The following is a 24911-nucleotide window of genomic DNA, read 5'->3' on the forward strand; positions in this document are numbered from 1 at the left end:
GGTTGAATAACCTCATTCAGCATGTCTTCAAAATTCTGCAGAGGGCTTGCCATCCATTGATTTAAATTAGATGAGTTGACGCTGTTTAGAACATCCTCCCACAAGGACTGGGGACCACTTGTGAGGTCCACTGGTAAAAAAGAATTATTTTTATTGAATCTTTTTTTTTTACCAGATAGTTAAAGTACCAGTTAGGAAATTATACACTGGATTTTTAAACCTAAGAGGTATAAATACAGATAAAAACTGCTGTAGAGACAGCTGAAAGCCAATCGGTGCAATAAGTATGTGGATCAAGAAATAAACAAAACTGAAGGTCGAAAAGGAAAATAGAAATTTTATCCAGCATGAGCAAATTACACTAGCGCTACATTTATATTATGCAGCCTGTGAGACAGAGAGTGGGCTGAATGAACAAAAACCTGTTGATAATCCATTTCCCATAGACCGTAAGAGGCTAAAAATAAACGAGCAGCGGCTTTGAGACCAACAATCACTAGGGGGAGAGAGTTTTGGCAGTTTGCAGATTCATGAGAGATGCGTGGAATTTTCCCAAGTTGTCAGTGTCTTAAAGCAGTTATTTTTGTGCAAATAATGCAATACATTACAACCCCGGAAAGGCTATTAAAATGAGAAATTACCAGGACTGCATGCCTTCGCTTGATTGTAGTGTCCAAACAGGAGAGCAATAAAAGCAGTGAGAGTAATTTTTAAATTGCAGTAAATCCAGTAACTAGAAAATATGACATTTTAAGTGATTATTTGTTTTAAACTAACTAATAAAAAAACTGTTGCAGATTTGTTTATTTGGTGCATTACTATTTTTTCCTTCTCAACTACTAAGTAAAAGTTCAGAATATCAGAAAAGATACCTGGATTAGATAGCAACTAAAATATAAACAAGGTTTAAAATGGACTTTGGAGTTTGTCAGTTAAGAAACCTAGGCCGAAATAGGAATATATTGTTATGATTTGGGGTTGTTTGGTTTTTGGTTTTGGTTTTGGGATTTTTCCTTTTGAATCATGCTTCTGTTTATTATTTTCTGGTCATGTTTTAGTCTTGTTCATGTTTTGTCATGTTTGGTTTTGTTTGTATAGTAGAGTCTCTGTTTTTGCCGCAGCCACGTTTTGTTCTGTCTGTCAATTAATGTTATTTGGTTCACCTGCTCCAAGTTACTCTGTCTCCTTGCTCCACCTGGTTTTCACTCCATATATACACACCTGTTCAGTTAGTCATCACGGAAACATTTTTCAAACCATGTCTTGTCTTTCAAATGATGCTCAAGTCTAGTTCTCATATCATGTCTTGTTTTTTGATCATGCCATTCCTGTCTCGCCTGCCCGTTTGTTGTTTTGTTCCTGCCTCCTGCTGAGAGTGAGTTTTTGTTATTAAACCTTTTTCACTTACCATCACGCTGCCTGCTTGTCTGCATTCTGGGGTCCTATATCTCGCAAACCATAACATATATATACTGTTAAACAGTGAATATCTCAAGCTTTTATGGCCAAAGGCTGTTTATTCATTATATCTGACTTCATTCCCCGATTAGTTTCCTTTACAGTTTATAAAAAAGGAGTACTGGCTGTCAACACCATGACAAAAAGTGTATGTCATGTTTCCTGGTGATGTCATCCAGAAGTATGTGAAGAACAAGTGTCCTAGTTCACAGCCCTGTGGAACACCATAACGAATTCACTGGTCCATACAAAGGACACATTCTACAAACTGTAATCGACTAAACTTAATCCAGTCAGATGCAGGCCTCTTGAACAAAACCATTTCTTTCACAAAATTGCCACCTGAACCTAGTGGAGGGGTTTACATATCCACAGAATTCTCGAAGCTATGCTGCCCAAGTCTTTGGGCCTTGGTGATGTTTCTGATGCAAATTGGCCAGTCTATGTAATCAACAACACTACTACCAAACGACGTGGCTGCCTCCCCAACGTGGACCTGGGAAAGTAGCTGTCAGTCCTGAAACTTGAGGGTATGGGACTGTATGCCAATCCTCATGGTCACATTTTGGAATGTCACCTCAAAGGCAAGAAATGAGCTAGTAGCTACACCTTGTATTTAGGCTTAAGTGATTCCAACTTGGACACAGCTTTGCGTCTAGATCTCAACTCCTGGAAAGGGGATGGACTCCCTACTGCTCAGGTTGTGCGGGAAGGATATCTCCTTCTGGAATTGTTACCTTCACAACCCCATCAAGGATAAGAACTAGCTAAGACTTTAAGATCAAGCAAATGTTCTCATGTACTGGAAAACATGTAGTCCAGAGTCAATTAATAAAAACAGACTAATTTGAGGGGTTTAGGATGGAGCGGGAGATGTACGAATTGAAAGAGCTGAGCCAAATAGCGAAGCTGTCATTATTTTCCATGACAATTTTGTTAGGAAAAAAAAAATAATCAAAACTACGTAATTTAAAAGCTCTACAGCTCTTTGTCAGCCATGGATTATTATTTACCTGAGAGTTTTTTTTATTCCACTTAATTGTATTTCCATGCTAATTAACCTTATTTGTATTTAAAGGAGCTCTACCTTGTTTGCAGGTGTCACCATATCAAAATGAGATGCAACACACTGGGGATAGTTTTAGCTGCCACAGTGCAAGCTGTTTGTGTAATAAGACTTTTAGTTAAGCATTTAGTGGAAAATTTAACAATCCTCACATGCAAAACTGGTACAAAATGGCACCCAGTCTGTGCTGCATTACTATTGTTTTATTGCCATTACTATTGTTTTTTGTGTCTAGCTTAGTGTGGACCCCTGTGGGATTTTCATCCAGCTGAATGTGGGGCGGGACCTGGTGGTCTCCTTCCCACTGAGGGCACCTGCTATCAGTTCATCTCCCATGAATGCAGCTGCTGCAGCTGTTACAGTTCATGTGTGCAGAGAGAGTTTACTTCAGCAGGGTAACTTGCTTTTAATTAAGACCTTGCAGTTCTGTTCTAATTGAATAAATTTTCCCACCTGGAAGCTGTTTATAATCTAACCGCGGCTCCCCCACAAACAAAACCCAGCCGTAATAAAGTAAACCTCCCCTGAACAAGAACTATGTCTGCCAAGAAATCAGAGACATACGATTTTAATGTCGTTATCAGAGCTGCAATCTATGTCCTGACCTCTAATGCTATTTAAGGTTTTCCTTAGAACTGCAAAGCTTGCACCAATCTACAACCTCATCCTTATTGAAACTTCCAACACTAAGTTAAAAGCAAAAACTGTGCCTAAGCTAACCAATCAATTTGATTGAACTCTACCAAATCCAAATGATTCCCAACTTTACATATCCAATCAGAACTATGCCAGAACCTTGTTGTGCTGTATTCCAATTAGACGATTTGCAAAAACAGATCCAAGTCATTCCCACTTCAAGACAGAAAGAATGGCGACAATGTCAACAAAAAAGAAGTAAAAACAGTACTTTGCTCATTTGCTCATTATTTGCTCATGGAAACTAAAAAATTGAAAACAACACAAAGCAACCTTCTTGGTCCAGAAGACGGGGCCAAAACCCAAAACCTTTCTTCATATTCAGTGTCACATGATTACCGGTGTGTCATTTCCACATATCTGAGAGAAATCCGATGCCAGTTTACAAAGTAAATGGAAAAGCCTCTTCTAGCAGTAGTATTGGGTGCAGACGGACAGATGGGCAAACAGGAGGAGGAAGGAAATGTGTGTCAGATATCCATGGGAAAGTGGACCATGAGGGACTCGTGGATAGATGAAGTACACAGCCCCAAAATAATAAGGCTGACAGAAAACACTGGTTAAAGGATCCCAGAATGTGATTGTGGAACAAAATGGATTTCTCCAGAGGTTTAATCAGAATCAGAATCAGCTTTATTGCCAAGTTTGTACATACAAACATGGAATTTGACTTTGGTACACTTTGCTCTTTTGTTCTGTTTTTGGATTACAGAATATACAAATTTACAATGTACAATATACATATACGCATTTGCAACATCTATATGCTGTTGTTTTGTACTTCATTGAATGTTCAACAGAGAAACAGCCTGGGGGAAGAAACTGTCTCTGTGGCGGCTGGTTTTAGTAAACAGTGCTCTGTAGTGGCGGCCTGAAGGTAAAACTCTAAACAGTTTATGTGCAGGGTGTGTGGGGTCGCAGAGATTTTAGCAGCTCTTTTCTTGACCTTAGACCTGTATAAGTCCTGGATGGAGGGAAGGTCAGCTCTGATGATTCTCTCTGCAGTCCTGATTATTCGTTGCAGTCTGGACCTGTCCTGTTTTGTGGATGAGCCAAACCACACAGAGATGGATGAAGATGGGACAGACTGAATGATGGCAGTGTAGAAGATGACCAGCAGCATGTGGAAGGTTGAACTTCTTGAGTTGCCTCAGGAAGTACAGTCTCTGCTGGGCCTTCTTTCGAACAGTGTCTATGTGTGAAGACCATCTCAGGTCCTCAGAGATGGTGGTTCCTAAGAACCTGAAGTGGTCCACGGCCAATACAGTGTTGTTGAGGATGGTGAGGGAGGTGTATGGGGGTGGTGTTCTCCAAAAGTCCACCACCATTTCCACAGTCTTGAGTGGGTTCAGTTCAAGGTAGTTCTGACCGCACCGGTGTACCAGCCGATCCACCTGCTGTCTGTATGCAGACTCATCACCGTCCTGGATCAGTCCAATGACAGTGGTGTCGTCTGCAAACTTAAGGAGTTTCACGGACAAGTCCGATGAGGTGCAGTCATTTGTGTACAGAGAGAAGAGGAGTGGGGATAGAACACACCCCTGGGGGCCACCAGTACTTATTGATCTGGATCGGGAGAAGATGCTCCCCAGTCTCACCTGCTGCTGTCGGTCCATCAGGAAGCTGTTGATCCACTGACAGGTGGAGGCTGGGACGTTGAGCTGTGTGAGCTTCTGGTGGAGGTTGTCTGGTATGATGGTATTGAAGGCCGAGCTGAAGTCTACAAACAGGATCCTGGCGTACGTCCCTGGACGGTCGAGGTGTTGCGGGATGAAGTGTAGACCTAAGTTAACAGCATCATTTGCCGACCTGTTTGCTCGGTAAGCAAATTGCAGGGGGTCCAGCAGGGGGCCTGTGATGTCTTTCAGGTGCTTCAACACCAGCCACTCAAAGGATTTCATGACCACAGACGTCAGCGCTACAGGCCTGTAGTCATTTAATCCTACGATGGTGGGTTTCTTGGGAACCGGGATGATGGTGGATCGTTTGAGGCAGGAGGGGACCTCACATTTCTCCAGTGACTTGTTGAAGATCCTTGTGAAGATCGGAGTGAGTTGATGTGCGCAGGCTTTCAGGCATGATGGGGAGACGTTATCAGGTCCTCCAGCTTTCTTTGTTTTCATGCACTGAAAGAGCCTGTTTACCTCTTCCTCGGAGATCTTTAGTGCAGGCAGAGGATCTGATGGTGGGGGGTTGGTTGCTTTATGGGAGGAATTTGTTCCTGAATGGGATGTAGAGGGGATGATTTGAGGTGTGAATGGCTTCTTGTCATGTCTGCAGTAGAAGCCATTCAGACGGTTGGCCAGGAGACGACTCTGTTCAGGATGGGCTTCTATAGGCAGTCAGGTTTCTCAGACTGGTCCATACAGCTGAAGCGTCACCAGTAGAAAGGCTGTTCTTAAGCTTCTCAATGTAGCTTCTCTTGGCTGCTTTGATCTCCTTTGTTAGTCTGTTCCTGGCCTGCCTGTACCACGCCCAATCTCCACTGCTGTGAGCTTCTTCCTTGTCCCTGCGCAGATTCCTGAGATGTGGAGTAAACCATGGGGATGTGGAGTAAACCATAAGAGGGCCTCTTTCCTCTACGCATGCATTTCTTTGCAGAAAATCCAAAAATAACCCTCTTATACGGCTAATAAACAATGTTAGATAGAGAAAGAATAAGTGCTTAAGCTTTTAATTGTTAAAAAGACAGTTAACATAGTTCATAACACCTTGACGTGAAATGTCTTGATTAGTAACAAAAAGGTAACTAAATCCTCTATAAATGCAAGGAACACTTATCAGTGTGTGCAATCTTAGTGACTACACATTTTTCAGCCAGGACTGAATTTCACCTTGTTTTAAAAGCTGCATGCCTTATTAGGCAAAATTAACCCAGCAGAGGCATGCTAATCTGGCCACATAACGATACACTGTGCTGAATCATATCCTTTATCCTCAAATAACCTGAAACCAAATACTGTCGTTCACACAGAGAGAGACAAACATTTCTCTAAGTTGACCCTCAGTTTACTAACAGAGACCAGACAGCTGCTGAACCTTTCATTTGGCCTCTGATCTACAGCCAGAACCTTAATCTGACTATTTATTCACTGAGAGATCAGAGCTAATAAACGTTGACTGATAAGCAGTTACTGTGAAGTTTCTTGGCTAAAACAAAACTTTTGAGAGCAGAGAAACAAGACTTGGAACAGATGTTGAAGTATGCAACTAATGGAAAGGTGTTCATTGAACATTCACTTTGCAGTTATTTGGGCCTCTGCTGGTAATACCTTTTTTCTGATAGGACAACTCCTTGCCTTCACTATTAACATTTAAATGGTTCGAGCAGACACCACACCACTGCTACAGAATTAGCACAACGGGGACTTGAATATCATAGCAATGACTAAATAATAACACCTTCTCACACAACGCAATGCTGATGCTTCCCTCACCTCAGGATTCTGGATACCTTAAACAGAAAGGGAAACTTTTGCAATCATTTACTTTTTGGCTAATTCAGCTAATAATTGTCTGATCACTTGGGAGTTCTCATAGAGCACTAAAACTTTACTCCCAGATTGTCATTTATTCAATATTTAAAAAATAAAATGTCATGGAAAAGTAAAATACCCAGTCATGACCCAAGAGAACACTGTGGATTCCACCCCATTGATCCCAGTATACATGCACTGTTAAGACTAGGAGAACATTGAATATTACACACATACTTGAAATATGTGACAGGACTTAGTGTTTCACAAGATACACTTGATTTCCCCACATTTAGACCCATGTTACACAGGTTCTTTAATACGACAGGTTCCAGGTTGTGTTATTTGCAGCACAATTGTACCTTAAAATGGATTAACTACCTATTGTTGAATTCAAGATAAGGGAAATCCAAGTATTTGCGGAAAAGGGTGAGCAAGCCAGGTTTCCTTTAGGCTATACTAAATGGGGTTGTGCAATAATTAGCCTTTTTTGCATTATCACAATATCAGTGTATAAAACATTAATATTTTAAAGAATAGCTTGGCTGCAATAAATGATAGCTAATTATACTATGCACTAATGTTTTAAATACCAATAATATATTTGATTGTGCTTGTTGTTTATTGCAGAAGAAACTGTTTTAAGATGGCATTATAATGTTCTGGTAAAGACTCTGTGTTGCTATGGCAAGTTGTGTCTCAGTATATCTTCTAAAAGGAGCTGCTCCAGAAAGAGCTGCAAAGACAGTCTATGCAAGAGTGCTTTTATACTGCAAGTAGGTTCAGGAAATTGGGTTAATTTATGAAAAAGTGATTTTATGCCTCCTTTAATCTCCAACTATAAACAACTTAGTTTTAGCCAAAAAAATATTAGGGTCAGTTTTAGAGACGTAAATGGTATTCAAGTGTTTCAGCTGATATCACTTTAAGTTCATAGTGGGTAATTCCCAGCCTAAATAAAAGCCTTTTTCAGACAGTCTCTGCTCATCTCATAATTGTCTCATTTACCACCCATCCAGTGTTACTGGTTTCAGAGGGTAGGCGGCTGGTGCTGCCCTCTGACCCCTGGCAGAGACATGGAACAGCTTTGTGTCATACCAGCTACAAGGCTTCCTTTTTTCCCAACTTCAACATTGTTGCCTTCTCTCCCAATCCAAGCGTATAATCGAGGCTGTCTTTCCCCGGAAAAAAAAAAAATTCCTACCCACAGCAGCAATCATGAATGTCATCTAGAGCTTTCCCCCCAAACTTTCTCCCACAGCAGTTGGCCTAACTGACTTTCCCTCTCTGGGACTCTAGTAAGCAGTAGATCACAACAGCTGATTAGAAGTCAGCGGGATAAAAAGGAGATATAAACCAGGACAGAAATAAAGGACTGGGATGCAGGATTAGGACACAATGGGAAAACCCCATGAAGAAAAAACACCATTTATTTATTACTATTCCTATGAGGATCTAAATTTTTATTAAACAGAAATAAAGGAAAACCAAAATAAGTGCCAAAACTAATTCTGTGATGAGTTTTTAATGGGTTGTAACAATATTGTGTTTGTGAAAACCTTTTCTGATACTCTTATTCTTTCCGTATTTGGATCACTTGTTTGATTTGAGATATAACAGAATCTAACCCCTGAATAGGGTTGTCATAATATAACAATTTCATACACATTGCCGATACTAAGAAAAATACTTGATAATCCATACAATTTTCAATACTGCGGACATTTTTTTTTAAACAAAAGGTCCTATCTAATAAAAATCTGAAAATTATAACCAATATTTTCCCTCTATTAATTAGGGCAAAACCAATAAGTAAAAGGACATGTTTAGAAAACAAATGCCTTTTTAAAGTGTCACTTCCTTGTATAGCAAAACGGTAAACAAGTTAACTGAAGTGTTAATCTTGATTTTGAAAGTAAATAACATGGGGTCAGTTTGTAATTAATTGCAAAATGTTCTAACAATGTAAACACAGATCTGGTCCAAACAAATGTATTCAGCAGTAGGGTTATGACAATACTAAACTTCTATACTTTATACCGATACTAAGAAAAATGAGCGATGTTCGATGCTATTTTTGGTACCGCAGCAACAGAGTTTGAAGGGATGGAGTTTTTTTTAATAAAGAGAAGAAAATGTTACAAGTCACAAAATGACAACCTTTTCATTGCATTATTTGGGCAAAAAACAATAAGTAGAAACCTATTTGGGGTTTCTATCACCTACCTGGAAAACCTTTAGAATTTAAAAGTGATGCTTCTATAGATTGCAAAACAATAGATAAGATATCACTTTAAACAAGTGTGCGATTCAGTTGTGTAATTATTTCATTTTTATTATTGCTTATCTTTAGTGTAAATCTGTGTACTTCCTTTTTCCAGTCACTGCTGCTGATATATATAAACTTTCCCACAGAGGGACAAATTAGAGATTATTCTGTTCTGAAACAGGTTTCTTTCAGGGCTAACATGGATGTGGTCCATGGAAAGGAGGCGCATTCAGTTTGTGTTTCTGGTCAATTGTTTTTAGGTGATTAACTGCAATCAGCAGAGTATGTTGCTGCTAGTTCTGATTCGTTTCTGCTCCAATTGTCATCTTCATTCTTGGTCCACCATTTGTGCTTATTTATTTCATTATTAGCGGCATTAGCTGATAATTCCTTTACTCTTCTTCAGAAAAGGCAGATTCAGTGTCTCTTGGGCAGAAATGACTTTGCGGATGTTAGGTATTAAACGTCCTGAAGCAGTTGTGAATTGCTGTAGGTTCAGTACAAAACATCCTTAAGGTATGTACAAATCTATGGTTTGTACGAAACATTTCAAAGGTGCTATTTAATGCCAACAAGGGCAGCAATAAAATTGATGCTTGATTGTTATTTTGTTAGGGTTAGGGTTTTTTCTCTTTTGTGGCTCGATGTTGAAATATATCTGGCTGATAACATTTCTATTAGTTATTTTAGCATTTTGTTAAATATGTTCTGTGAAGCATTTGGTAGTCAGATTTTCTACATGACCACATGTTTTTTTGGCAAAGGTCTTTGCACCAGAAAAGGGTGGCTTGTCCTCTTCAGGTTGGAGGAAAGTTCCTGGCTTCAAGTGGAGGAGTTCAAGTATCTTGGGGTCTTGTTCATGAGTGAGGGGAGAATGGAGCAGGAGATCGACAGACGGATCGGTGCGGCTGCTGCAGTAATGGGAAGCTGTATCGGTCCATGGTGGTGAAGAGAGAGCTGACCCGAAAAGCGAAGCTCTCAATTAACCGGTCGGTCTACGTTCCTACCCTCACCTATGGCCATGAACTTTGGGTCATGACCAAAAGAACGAGATCCCGGATGCAAGCGGCTGAAATGAGCTTCCTCCGTAGGGTGGCCGGGCGCTCCCTTAGAGATAGGGTCAGGAGCTCGGCCATCCGGGAGGAGCTCGGAGTAGAGCCGGTGCTCCTCCACATCGAGAGGAGCCAGTTGAGGTGGCTCGGGCATCTATACCGGATGCCTCCTGGACGCCTTCCTCGGGAGGTGTTCCAGGCACGTCCCACCGGGAAGAGGCCCAGGACATGCCCCAGGACAAGCTGGAGGGACTATGTCTGACCATGGCCTGGGAACGCCTCGGGCTCCCCCCGGAGGAGCTGGAGGAGGAGTCTGGGGAGAGGGAAATCTGGGTGTCTCTACTGAGTTTGCTGCCCCCGCGACCCGGTCCCAGATGAAGCGGAATGGTACGAGTACGAGATCTTTGCACCCCTTGTTATTTATGTGTGACAGGAAGACATTGGTGAAGTGTGTGGTAGAAGTGACAGATGGAAAGGAGTCAAACGTTTTCCCGTTCTGCCGCATTCCTTTGTATTGAACAATGGATGTTTGCCCTTTCCTTGGAAATGGTCGCCCAATACCAGGATCATCATTACAGATCAGCCCTCGTGAATGATGATGTTTGCAGATGGCCTTGTGATTTGTATAGGTCAGGTAGAAGAAGGCCAGGAGATGTGGGGGGCTCCTCTAGAGAGTGGCGGAATGAAAGTCGGTCACAGTATTTCAGAATGTGTGTGAATGAGCTGCAAGGCGTAAGTGGTATGAAGATGGATGAGTTCAAGTATTTGGGATCAACCATCCAAAGCAATAGGAAGTGAAGAGGAGAGCACAGGGTGGGTGAAGTTGATGGAGGCAAGTGTCAGGGAGGATTTGCGACAGAAGGCTGCAGGTGAGAAAGAGAAGGTTTACAAGTTGGCAGTCGGGCCTGCCTTAATATATACCCAAGAGAAGCAGGCACTAACACAAATACTGGAGTAGGAGTTGAAGATGTTGAGGTTTTCACTGAGAGTGACCTGAATGGACAGGATTAGAAATGATGGACTGCTCAAGCATAGCAGTTTGGGACAGTTTGGGCATGTGCAGCAGTAGGATATTGAATATATGAGACAAAGGATGTTAACTTAGAGCTACTAGAGAGGACAAGAGGTAGACCGCAGTGAAGTTTAATGGATGTATATGCAGATGGTTGGTGTCACAGAGGAGGATATTTAGACTTCACCACCTAACCCCTCAATTTCTCACAAGTTTTTAATCTCTTTCAGCTAATCCTTAGTATGTGTTTGGAATTTTAAACCAATAAAAAACGGTACTGAAGCACAATGGTGTTTGCTATCCTGGTCTGTCCATTGCAAAGTAAAATCTAAACCACCTTTCTCTGTGCAGATTAAGGAGGTTGTCTGCTTTCTGGAACAAAATGTTTGAATTACTTTGTAATCTGTACTTAAAAAAGTTATCTAAAGATGAACCCGGAACATCTGTCTATTCAATTTGGGACATTCACACAAACCGTTCGTGTGGGAAAAGCCATACTGACAGTTTTATGGAGCACAGTTCAGAAGTTAACCCTGAAAATTAGCCGTCAACTCCATCCTGCTAAATTTATGGAGACACTAAAAGAAAGGAAAGAGGTCTCTTGCATCATATCCTTTTGGAGCTTACACAAGAAAAGCTTTTAAATGTTGTCTTTACAAAAGTAATTTTTTCTTGTCTTAAGTAATTAGAATGACATCCGTTAATGAGCCCTGGAGGACACACAAAGGTTTTCAGCAAATGCAACCTAACAGTTTTCACCTGAAATATAATCACATGCATCAACAGCTGACATGACATACTTTCTGCACAGATGCTTGTTGTGGTATCTGTGCAGAAAATGTGTCTACACAGAGGCTTTTGCATGTTTTTACACAGGTTTTTATAGCAAATAAAAAGTGGCAATCATTTAGCTGAAAGAATTTAGCTTGTATACATTTGATGTTTGCCTGCATTTAAGTCTATTTTTATTAAGAAACAAGGAAGGCATTGAAAATGTAAAAACACAAATCCTTTTGTCAGAACAAGTTTTTTTATGTGTGTTGATGTCAAAAGGACTTTTTTATGTAAACTAGTTAGCAGGTCAGTGTCAGGACAAAAATATTCACATCACCAGCCCTTGAACATGGGAATTGGACACTGCTGTCTGAGGGCTGCAGGGACATGTCTGTTACCTTAGATGCATTCTGGGTAATGTAGGAAGCAGGATTTAAGAAAGAGGAGTGAAGCAAAGTATAAGAAAAGGAACTATAAACAGTCTGCACTCAGAAGCAAAAAGTATTTTTATGCTGGTATTGGAGGACTTGAGTCCAGAAACCATTTGCAGTGCTATAAAAGTATTTTCTCTTTTATTTATTCTGTTTTTGCTTTTTTGTCAAACCTAAATGTTTCATCTCATCAAGCAAATATGAATATAAGACAAAAATAACCTAAGCAAACACAAAATACCATTTATATATGAAGATTTAATTCATTAAGAAAAAAACATCCTAACCAAAGCTGGTTGTGTGTTGAAAAACTAATTGAACCCTCTTAAGTCATGTATTAATCAATTAGTTGTTTTTTTCAGTTTCACAAGCCACATCCAGAGCTGATTGCTGCCACAACTGTAGAGAAAGAAATCACTTAAACAGAACCTCTCTGACAACATTAATTCTGCTAAAGGATCACACACCATGTCCTGATCTAAAGAAATTCAACAGCAGAGAAACGAACTTAATCTACAGCTTTGGGACTCCAGAGAACCACAGTGAGAACCATTATCTAGAGTGGAGAAAACATGGAAATGTGGAGAACCTTCTCAGGAGTGGTCAGCCTAATAACAAGAAGAGTCCATAAATGACTGACTTTGGAGGTCACAGAAGAGCCTAGAACAACATCTAGAGCACTGCAGCCCTCACAGCCTCAGTTAAGGTCATCACACTCTATGACATTGTACCGTATTACATCGCTCCGCACTGTATTGTGCTGGATTGTACTGTATTGTACCAAACTGTAGCCATGTATCCAGATTTAATTTTCCCAAGGGGACCATAAAGTACAGAGTGAAGCACTTTACCAATCCCTACAGTATCGTAGCCAAGAACCTACAGCAATTTTTCCAAAGGAGACAATTTGTATATAGTTTTGTATCACACTTCATCAAGTTCTGCAATATTGTACAGAATTATACCATAGTGTACCATATAAACCAAACTATACTGTTTCGTGTTGTACCCACCCTAATAAATGACACTGTATCATACCTCATTTAGGGTTTCAGCGAACAATTATCTTAGTAATCAAGTTATTCTATTGATTATTTTGACAATTAATCGAGTAATTGGATAAGAAAATTGGCACTATGTAGATTTTTTTATTCAATGACTTAAGCTTATTTTATGAATAAAAGAAATAATAGAATAATTGCATTAAATGCAAGTAATAAAAACAAATATTTGATTCATTTTTTTAAAACAAAAGTCCCCATTATATTTCCTAAAATGCAATAACGCAGCATGTCACAAACAAAAAAGTGCATAAAGTGTCACTTGCATGTTGCATTCTGGATTTTTAAAGAGATAATTTTTTACCTCAGAAAGCATATTGTTGTCCAGATAAAATAGAACCCATGTACCTAAATGCCAAGTTAAACTGTTCGTGGTGTTTTTAATGCAAAATCAGAAAAGAAATAAAAAGAATGTAAACCGGGTGAAGCCAAAGCTATGCTGCTCGAGGTGTTCAGGACAGAGCATAGGTTTTTCATTTTAAATACAGAATTTATTTATTTTTCGTGCAATTTTGGCCTAATTACTGCTCTGAGTGGGTTGTTCTTTCAGCAAATGGCATGTATTAGAGTCTGTATACTGCAGTTAACGTTTATTTGATTACTAAATTAGTTGACAATTAGTTCAATCATAGACTAATAATGATTAATCCGATTAAATGTTTCAGCCTTAACTACATTTTACCATACTTTGCTGTTTTATACAGTACCTTACTGTATCATACCCTATTATACCATATTTTACTGTATGATAGCCAAGAATCCACAACCTTTTTTTACAAAAGGTACAATAAAGTATATAGTTTTTATCACACCGTATCATCCTGCACCCCACTGCATTGTAACATATTATACCACAAGACGGCCCAAATCCAGTCCTCTCCCTTCTCCTACACACCTGAGTCAAATGACTGGCTCGTTACCAGACCTCCGTACAGCTGAATGCTGATGAGGGAATCCAGCCATTTGATTCAGATGCATCCAAAAGTTGCAGGATGGTAGCTCTGCTGGACTGGGCACCCCTGATTTAGCATATTGTCCTGTATCATACATTATCGGATTATATTGTACTGGATTGCCTTGTGACCGCAAAGGTTATAATGTATTACTTTGGTTGTCTTTATTGATTCGGATTACATTTATAAACTATAAATAGGGAAAAATTTAACTAATTGGAACAGTTTTGATGGGTTTTTAACATTTTGGAGGTAATTACTATGCATTACAGTTTGAGTGACAATAATATGTTGGGAGTTTTAAATGTTTAGTCATAGAAAATAAGCAAAACAACAAAAAAGGTTTCACTAAATATTTTGTGGTATGCCCTAAGAAATTTAACATTTAAAACAGCACAACGGGACATGTGCAAAGACATTTAAAACAACAGACACAAACAACGTAACCAGATTCGAAATGTATCAGCACTCAGGATACATTCCAATCCACCGGGGTTACCTTTCCTGTTACTAACAGTCGCACACCCAGGACTCTCGTACCCCTGCTCTCTTTCCGGCAGGAAGTGACAGTCCACCGGGAGACGCCCATTTTCCAGGGACGCCCAGCAGCTATCCTGCAGCATGTGGCAGAGGCTGCGACAGGGTAGATGTGCAGCAGGAAAGGGGCACCTGGGTGCCAGCAGGAGGCAGAGAAACCACTCTGTACTGTGGTGACACCCCGCCCTCGCAAGCCACACCCACTCACGTAGGACAGCCTCCGCCTCCTCCACGGAGGTGTGATTGAAAAAGTTTGGCAGTGAGAAAAAGTTGAGCTGTTTGCATATCGGCCAATCAGAGGGGACAGGGAAGCAAGGTGATGTTGAAGTGGTGTTAATTCTAGAAATTTCTAAACTTGACCCAAGATCATCTCTGGACAATAACCGATCCCCTTCCCCAACCCAGGACCCCTGCTCCTCCGTCTCCCCTCTCAACCTGCCTGTTTTATCTGTAATGTTGGGCGTAGCTGCCTCCACCCTCCTCGTCAGGCCTCCACTTGTAGTCCAAGCAGTTGCAGTCGGATCCCAGTCATCAACAAACTTACGGATTCCTGTAGCTACTTTGAGGATTTCCTCCCCAACCTGGGATAAGTTGCCATCCTCCTTCCCTTCTTTTATCAGTACAGCACTGGGAGTGGTGCCATTTACTGTGGTTGTCTCCATTGGGCTTTCTGTTGTTGGTTTAGAATTGTTGTTAAACCACCAAGCCTCCAAACTCCCAGCAGAAAGAACCAGGAGAAGCGACCACGTCTGGATCCTCGACATCCTGCTGCTGATTCCCTTTAGCACAGAGCTTCCACTGTTTTCCCTAAACGCCACCTGTTAGCCAGCCGCTCAGCAGTTAAATCCAAGCTGTCCAGGGGCCACTGAGCACCCGCTGAATGGCAGCACAGACACATAAACTGCTCAGAGACCCTCCCAGTGAACAGGCCAAGGGGGAGACCTGAGAGTGGAGGGGGCTTGAGATGTGATGACAGAAACTATTACTCAAGAGTTTTCCAACACACTAAAACTCCTCCCAGAATGACTAAACAACTGGATCCCACAGGACATCTTCTCGACAGTCTGCAGAAATGACTTGAAATGTTCAGAAATTCCATCATTGGTTGTTTTAGTTCTGGTCTAGTACGCAAACCAGAACAGAAGAGGAGAAGAGCTGCAGAGAAATCATTTTGACTAAAAGAAGGCAAACCTTTAAATGATATTGTTAAATTTGACTTTCAGAAAAACTTAAAAATAATAGATTTCTTCTCAGTATAAAGTTGCATAATGTACCGTTTATGAAGTGCCTTGCAAAAGTATAAATCCCTCTTGATCTTTTTTCACATTGTCACATTACAACCACAAACTTCAATGTATTTTATTGAAATATTTTTTTGATTGATTGAAGTACTTTATTTTGGACAATTCGGAAGAAACATAACAACCAGACAGCGAAGCAGAAGCAGCAGAACAACTAAGCATAGATAAACAAATTCTCAAAGCACCAACTCTCCCTGTTATGCTTCAGATCCTGGTCTTAAAAGGAGAAGAAAACATAAAGTCCCACCAACTCTTAACTTTTACAATTGTTGGTCATTCACTTTCTTTTAATTTCTGTTCTTCTCAAACAAAATGCAAAATAACTAAATCAATAACAGTAAAAACTACCAAAGAATGAACTTGCAAAATAAGAGGAAACATTATCCTAATTAAATAAATGGACGACCATAAATCTCATATACCCCATTAAAAAAAGTGTACTTGGTTGTTCTTTTAACGGGAATTAGGAGCTTCTTCCATCACTACACATGGGTTCTTGTTACTGTGGGAAAAAGCAGGAAAAACCTCTGGAAAATTAAAAGCACAGCTGACAAATTAGGTGACGCTGTGAGAAAAAATGCACGCGTTATGACAGAAAACAAATGACCTGCATCCGACAAGAAATAAAATGGGCTCTCCATAACTAAATATGGGGGAATGTTACTCAGGTTACTCAACCCTGACGTGCGTTGTGTTTCCTTTTCCATAAAAACAACAAACCTTGAAGAAGTAAGCAACAGCTTTGTGGTGTTCTGGATGAAACCTGATGAACGGCACAGCTGGACAGAAGCATAGCAGCAGTTTGAGTGATAAATGAGAGACAGCAGCTGAAGAGGGAGGATATCTCACTGTGAAAATCCCATGACTTCCAGGTTCTCACAGATGAGAAAAGGAACCATCCTCTTCCTCCTCCTTCTCCTCATTATCATCATCATATGGCCCATATCATCGGCTAAGCTGGGACGTCCAGCTGTTCCACATTCCAGCTCGCGGACCCCCCACACCCAACACTGCATGGCACATTTGTTTATTCAGACAACGCTGCTGCTGTTAGCAGATGTGCTGAACGCTGTGGGACAGAGAGAGAGAAGAAGCATTTGTAACCTATAAAGTTTTGGACGAGTTCAGTTCATCAGAACAGATCAGATCATTCTAAGCCTCACAAGCACCAATAACAAATTGCTAAAATAATTCATATAAAAGAAGTATTTACATAGGCAATTCCTTAATGAATTCAATGTAGGAATTCACATAAATTCAGCTGTTATTAATGTAGCGTAATCTCACACTAAAACAACAAAATCCTACATTAGGAAACTTTTTTAAACACAAAATTGTCTAATGTTTTTAACTCCCCCGTTGGACTGAAGCCATCAAGGCTGAAGTTTGGTCATTTCACTTTGCACCATTTCTTGAGATCACTCCACAGGTTCTCCATAGTATTTAGGTGTGAAGACTCTGATGACCATGGAAGAAGTTTGATTTTTGTGTCTGGTGGACCATTTGTGTTGATCTGGCCATATGCTTTGGATCATTTACCTGCCTGAAAGATTCATTCAATTCAGTTCAGTGTATTTTTATAGTGCCAATTCACAACAAATCAAGGCACTAGTCAATTCAATTCAATCTAGTCATACAGCCTCTAAATACATACATTCCAATTGATCCTAGTTATACAACAATACAGTCAAGTTCAGTTTATTAATTGAATTGGTTAAAAGTTGTCTAAGGAAACCCAGCAGATTGCATCAAGTCACTGATTTACAGCTTTCACTCCTCCTGGATGAGCATGTAGAGACAGTGGAAAGGAAAACATTCCTTAAACAGGAAGAAACCTCCAGCAGAACTAGACCTGGCTCAGTGTGAACGGCCATCTGCCATAACCATTTTCAGAAATGTAATTAGGATGTCTTGATAATTCAGAGGTCATGATAGCACGAAGAAGAGTACAAAGCCGCAGCATCACAGGTTCTGCGCTATACTTAACAGTGGACATGAGGTGTTTTTTTAGCGTATTCATCCTTTGTTTCACATCAAACCCACCTGTAATGTTGCAGAAAAGCGCATTCTTAGGATCATCTACAGTGCCTTGCGAAAGTACTCGGCCCCCTTGAACTTTTCAACCTTTTGCCACATTTCAGGCTTCAAATATAAAGATATAAAATTCAAATTTATGTGAAGAATCAACAACAAGTGGGACACAATCGTGAAGTGGAATGACATTTATTGGATGTGTCAAACTTTTTTAACAAATAAAAAACTGAAAAGTGGGATGTGCAATATTATTCGGCTCCTTTACTTTCAGTGCTGCAAACTCACTCCAGAAGTTCAGTGAGGATCTCTGAATGATCCAATGTTGTCCCAAATGACTGATGATGATAAATAGAATCCACCTGTGTGTAATCAAGTCTCCGTATAAATGCACCTGCTCTGTGATAGTCTCAGGGTTCTGTTCAAAGCACAGAGAGCATCATGAAGACCAAGGAACACACCAGGCAGGTCCGAGATAATGTTGTGGAGAAGTTTAAAGCCGGATTTGGATACAAAAAGATTTCCCAAGCTTTAAACATCCCAAGGAGCACTGTGCAAGCAATTATATTGAAATGGAAGGAGTATCAGACCACTGCAAATCTACCAAGACCCGGCCGTCCCTCTAAACTTTCATCTCGAACAAGGAGAAGACTAATCAGAGATGCAACCAAGAGGCCCATGATCAATCTGGATGAACTGCAGAGATCTACAGCTGAGGTGGGAGAGTCTGTCCATAGGACAACAATCAGTCGTACACTGCACAAATCTGGCCTTTATGGAAGAGTGGCAAGAAGAAAGCCATTTCTCAAAGATATCCATAAAAAGTCTCGTTTAAAGTTTGCCACAAGCCACCTGGGAGACACACCAAACATGTGGAAGAAGGTGCTCTGGTCAGATGAAACCAAAATCCAACTGTTTGGCCACAATGCAAAACGACATGTTTGGCCTAAAAACAACACAGCTCATCACCCTGAACACACCATCCCCACTGTCAAACATGGTGGTGGCAGCATCATGGTTTGGGCCTGCTTTTCATCAGCAGGGACAAGGAAGATGGTCAAAATTGATGGGAAGATGGATGGGGCCAAATACAGGACCATTCTGGAAGAAAACCTGTTGGAGTCTGCAAGAGACCTGAGACTGGGACGGAGATTTATCTTCTAACAAGACAATGATCCAAAACATAAAGCCAAATCTACAATGGAATGGTTCACAAATAAACGTATCCAGGTGTTGGAATGGCCAAGTCAAAGTCCAGACCTGAATCCAATCAAGAATCTGTGGAAAGAGCTGAAGACTGCTGTTCATGAACGCTCTCCATCCAACCTCACTGAGCTCCAGCTGTTTTGCAAGGAAGAATGGGCAAGAATTTCAGTCTCTCGATGTGCAAAACTGATAGAGACAAACCCCAAGTGACTTGCAGCTGTAATTGCAGCAAAGGGTGGCACTACAAAGTATAAATGCAAGGGGGCAGAATAATATTGCATGCCCCACTATTCAGTTTTTTATTTGTTAAACAAGTTTGACAAGGTTGACCAGTTCAAGGGGGCCGAGTACTTTCGCAAGGCACTGTATATAGCACATGGTTCCAGTTAAAGCCTTGGTAGAGTTGCCCAGGTTTACCTTTGTGATGGTAGCACAGAAAACGCGTTTTTCTGGCATCACTCCTAACCATTTGTTTCACGATTGTTGTGGAGACTTGCTAATTCCACTCTTTGCTGCAGACGGTAAGCTTTAGAGACTTTTTTACCTCCCTTACCATCCTGGTTAGTGTGTGTGGTGACATGTAAACTTGGGTCCTCGTACAGCCTTGTTTGTAACAGTTTTAGTTGTTTTAAACCTTTTGATTATTACAGGACATTAATCCAAAACAAACATCTAAACTTGTTTTGGGGTGGGTGCCACAGGTTTCTGGAAATAGGTCCTGGTAGTGCTGCTGCCTCACAGCAAAAAGGTCCTGGGTTCAAATCCCGACATGGGTCTTCCTGCATGGAGTTTTCATGTTCTCCCTGTGCATGCACGGGTTTCCTCAGGGTACGATAGCTTCCTCACACAGTCCAAAGACATGACTAAGTTGCAGTTAGGGAAGTGTGTGTGCGTGCACCCGGGCATGGTGGACTTGGTCATCACTTTTGACTGGTAGTGGATGGATGGGTGGATGGATTCTGAAAATAAACATTAATCATTTTGAAGCAAAACAGAAATCTTCAGCTCTCCGCGAGGACAAGACAAATGCCTTTTGGCAAAATGTTTTATGTTCAGGCTAAGCTGTTTGCTCACAATGACCTGATGTCTGTCTAGAGGAGTCGAGGTTAGGCCTTAACACTAGAACTCCCAGGGCCGTCAATTTGACGGTTTTGAAAGTTTGACATGCCATAACTCTAGTTTATTAAAACTCTTATCTTCCTGGCATCCTGACCTTTTCTAAACCTGTGTCTTGTGTGTTCCTATGTCTCTAGAACGCAGTCTGAGAAGGAGATTGTTGGCATCCTACAAATAGCTTCTAGGAGGATGTTTTCTGCTCAAGAGGCATTGGAATGCTTCAAAAATTACATGATTGTGATTCTGGGGTCAAGAGGTATTCTGACGGTTCTTGGTCAGCATTCAGTTCCAGTGACAGCGGGTTAGAGAGTGAGCCTCCCCCCGGCAAAAAAACACGAGTCGTCCCGTTAGCAGGAGGTTGTGGCGCATTATTTCAAGGTGGTAAAAGACTAGCCTATGTAGGGACTTTATCATTTTAGGCTGTAGTTTACAGATTAGTAAACTAATAATTTATAAACTATAGCAACAGTGCCACAATCAGCGCAGGTTCAGAGACAGGGAGACGAGCCAGGTGATCAGTGCCCAGCTATAAACACAGCAAACCAGCTGGCAGGAGAGAAACTACCAATCAAGGTACTGATAATGGAAAAATAAATAAACAATAAGTTAGGTCATAGATATAGTAACCCAGGAACAACAATCTATTCTGCACTTTACAGGGTTTTCATCGCAAGAGGAGCGCACACCTGGGAAAGAGGAGGAAATAGGAAAGGATGGCGCTGTGTGGACAGTGGTAGGGGAGGAAGAAAGTAAAGGGAGGCGTCAGAGCCAGAACGCGTTGACAGAGCGCGAGATCCAAGATGCCCAGACCACGTTCCTCTGCTTGGTGGATGCCGAAATGCTCATCCACGTTCAGGGCTGCAGGGTGGCTGAGGCCCGCAGAGTTTTAGAAGATTATTCCTCCTTGGACATGAGTGTGGATGAGCTGAAGGCATTTTTAGCACTAGTTTATGTCTGCGGAGTGAAAGGGGGGCGTAACATGGAGCTGTCCAGCTTTTGGTCAGATCAGTAAATTAATTTTTTTAAATGTACCCACTACTCTGTATTATTTTTCAGTACTATTTATAAATAATAATAAAACTTAATAAGTTTTGAACAAATACTATTATTAATTCTTGTCAAAACCATAATTTTATAGCGTGCAAGAAAACCTGTAGCATTCTGACCGCACGTAATGCGATGACGTCATCACCGCCTCGCATCCAGAATGCTCGCCGTCAAATTGACGGGCTTGGGAGTTCTAGTAGAGTTAGAATTCTGGGAGTTCTAGTGTTAAAGCCAGAGATCTACTTTAGCACCTGTCAAACATAGTGGTGGCAGCATCATTCTGTGGGACTACCTTAAAATTTTTTAATGTCAACTCAGATCAACACCTAGATGGTTGAAACTTGGATGCACTCGGGAGGTCTACCTGGAAAATGAGTTAGTGAGTTAACATCAAGCTGCAGGATTGGCCTTCTCAAAGCCCAGACCTCAAATTTTTCTGAAAGCAAACTCTACTCCTGGAAACCAATCTATTTAAACAGTCTCTACCAATTCTTGCAAGATAAAAGGTCAAATATTAAGGTTGTTTTTTTGTATAATCATTCCACCATAGAAAAATAGAATTAATAATTACATTTAATTAACAAGCAGTTGTACACTTCTAGCCAGCACTGTTGGAATGTTTTCCGATTTAACTCATTTAAAGCAATATGTAACTTGGCAAAATATAAATAAGTTGATTCTCATTTTTCCAAAAATGACCAAGAAGATAACATCAAAATCAACAAAGCATTTATTGAGTCAGGATTAGTTTTGCAGCAATTGTCTTAATACCTTACAGCTGCTTCCTGTCTCTCTTGTTTGTCTTCTCATTATTTCTCTTTGAGGCAGAACAAACACATCAAAAGCAGCAGCCATTCATTTCTGTCAGATAACATGATCCCAAATGCTGAGCTAAAGTTCCACATTAATGAGCCGGAACATCACCAAACACCAGTTTTTATCACTGTCGGCCGCCTGTTTCTCCAGGCCACTAAATCATGAACATTTCAGCTTTTTACCCTCACAATTGAGTGCTCTGGTGTTTTTCCCCTTAATTTTCATTACACAGGAGCATATGTGTTTCGTCAGGAGTGTTTTCTGGTGGACAAATTGAAATCGGAGCGTGTGCACAGGTAGAGGGCCTTAAGGTCATGGAGCTGAGAAACTGCAGCAGGACCTTGAAAATCTTTACATTTAACTTAATAAGGAAGTCAGATTCTTCACAGTTAGTAGAATTGTGACCATGTGCAAATGCATACAACCTCATTAATTATTTTATGCTTACAATGATGTTTGAAATATGCAAACTTCTTTTTCATGATGTGGACATGTTTGGAGTAGTAAACTCCTTATTTTGTACCCTGGGGTCTTTAACACAATAACATGCTGGTGCATCCATACACCATAAGAACCATAAGTACACCATAAGTAGATGCTTTTCAACTTTTAAAATCCATTTATCAATGATTTCATGTCAGAATAAAAGCATTGCATGAACAGAAATCAGGTATTCAGTTTGATTAATGATCATAGTTTTAGTTTGTTATTGAGTTCTGACCAGAATCATTGGTAGAAAGCTCTTCATAAAGTATTTAGTATTTATTTTTCTTTGTTAAACAATGGAACAAAGTATGTTCATGGCCTACAATACTGATTTGCATCTGTGCACACAGAAATAAGTAATGAATCAGTAATTTGACAAACTAGTATAGCATAGCAAGAGTTAACTAACTTAAATCCATGGTTATAAAGGAGTACTTGACGAATAAGTTGGGTTTAGTAACAGTTCGCTGTATTTCAGTCCTCTTTAATTTCCTAGGTTTTTGATTAGCATCCTTATTAGGACGATACTGGCTGCATGCTTAGGTTCATTGTCCTGCTAGAAGGTAAACCTCTAACCCATTCTCAGGTCTTCAAGAGCATCTAAGAGGTTTTCTTTCAGGGTTGCCCTGCATTTAGCTCCACCCATCTCCAGTTTAGCTTGACCAGTTTGCTTGTACCTGCTGAAAAACATGATGGAAACATGATGCTGCCACCACCATGTTTCCTTGTGGGGTTATTGTGGTCTGTTTTGTGTATGTCTGCCACACATAGAGTAGCTTCTTGTCTGAAGGCCAAAACGTTTCATGTTGGTCTCATCTGAGAGGAAAATCTTCTTCCACCTGTTTGCTATTATCCCCTTGCGCTATATTTTAAACAAAACTCTATTTAAATAAACCTAAGAGTTGTGGAGTGCAGTTCTGTGGTTCACATCCTGTCGACAGATTCTCCCACCTGAGCTGACAATCTTTGCAGCTCTTCCAGAGTCACACAGACCCCTGGGCTGCTTCTCTGATTAATGCTCTCCTTTCCAGGCCTATCAGTGTAGGTGGACGGCCATGTTTTGCTATATTTGTAGTTGTGGCACAGAGCAGAATTAACTCTTATCTGCAAAACTTCCCCTCTATCAGATAACATTGTCTTCAAAACCAAACAGACAAAATAAAAGAAAGGTCCTTGAGGCTTCTTTGGCAGAAGCTCAGCGGAAATCAACACCCATAACATTCCTCCTGCATTTACTGCTGAATGTTAAAACGACTTCTTGGCATGAGCAAAAGCAAGAAGAGGCTGCAAGAAGTTTTAATTCCCTCATCCAGCCTCAGGTGCTGGATTCACAGCAGACTGAAGACAGTCAGTCCCTTGTCTGAGTCACTGAATGAGGACGTCTGTTGGGGAAAGTGTTTGACGGCTAGTTTTAAGAAACAGAAGAGACCTAAAAGCTCTTAATAAAGTGACAGTGGAAAATGAAAAGAAACTTTAAAACTTGTTTTGATGATTAGAAGCGAAACTTTATCTGAACACAACCCTCCTCTTCACCTTTCAGCTGCAGGAGCTTCAGGCGACGTGAACTTGAGGCCTTGTTGCTGCTGCAGGTTTAAATTCCTGTGGGTCAAGGACTGCTTATGACCCCCCTGATGAGTCATATAACGGAAAAAATTCTGACGCGTGTACATTTTAGTTCACCTTTGACATGACGTATATCCTGTACAATTCACACTAAACAGATTTTCTGCTAGATTTACTTCTGGACCCTAGATGGGCCATTCCAGTACTTTAATCTCCTTCTGGTGAACGCCATCTTTGGTTGATTTGGACGTTTGCTTGGATGTGATGGTGAATAATAAAATTCTTTGTCATATTCAACTTTCTAGCAGACACCTGAAGGTTTTGAGTCAAAACTAACTTGTATTTAGAAATGTTCATAATTTCGCCCACGTCGACGAAAGAAAACTCCAGCTCCATGTTAATAAAGGCAACCCCATAGCATGATGCTGCCACCACCATTTTTCACTGTTTGCATGGCATTCCTTTAGCAGTACTCCATGTTGTTGCTGGAGTTGTCCAAACGTTTAACTTTCATCAGTCAGAACGCATTGTTCCAAACGTTTGAGGAAACTTTCAGCCAG

The 24911-nt window shown here is 40.6% G+C and overlaps 1 protein-coding gene and 1 long non-coding RNA gene across 5 annotated transcripts in view; one reads left to right on the plus strand and one right to left on the minus strand.

The window, feature by feature from the left end:
* LOC124861739 (collagen alpha-1(XVIII) chain-like) overlaps nucleotides 1-24911 on the minus strand; it is a 70173-nt gene that overhangs the window by 38358 nt on the left and 6904 nt on the right. The window contains exon 1 of one of the 4 annotated variants that reach the window (XM_047355671.1): nucleotides 16807-16985. The exons of the other annotated variants lie outside the window; for them this stretch is intronic. Within the exon in view, the coding sequence (XP_047211627.1) occupies nucleotides 16807-16879 (73 nt within the window). The 5' untranslated portion in view covers nucleotides 16880-16985. Of the gene's footprint in view, nucleotides 1-16806; nucleotides 16986-24911 lie in introns of those variants that run through there. 4 annotated transcript variants of the gene reach the window in all.
* Nucleotides 1-24911, plus strand: part of LOC124861741 — a 67251-nt gene that overhangs the window by 28345 nt on the left and 13995 nt on the right. The gene's annotated exons all lie outside the window — the stretch shown is intronic.

Source organism: Girardinichthys multiradiatus, chromosome 24 (genome assembly GCF_021462225.1).
Source record: "Girardinichthys multiradiatus isolate DD_20200921_A chromosome 24, DD_fGirMul_XY1, whole genome shotgun sequence".
In the NCBI taxonomy this organism is placed as follows: Eukaryota; Metazoa; Chordata; class Actinopteri; order Cyprinodontiformes; family Goodeidae; genus Girardinichthys; species Girardinichthys multiradiatus.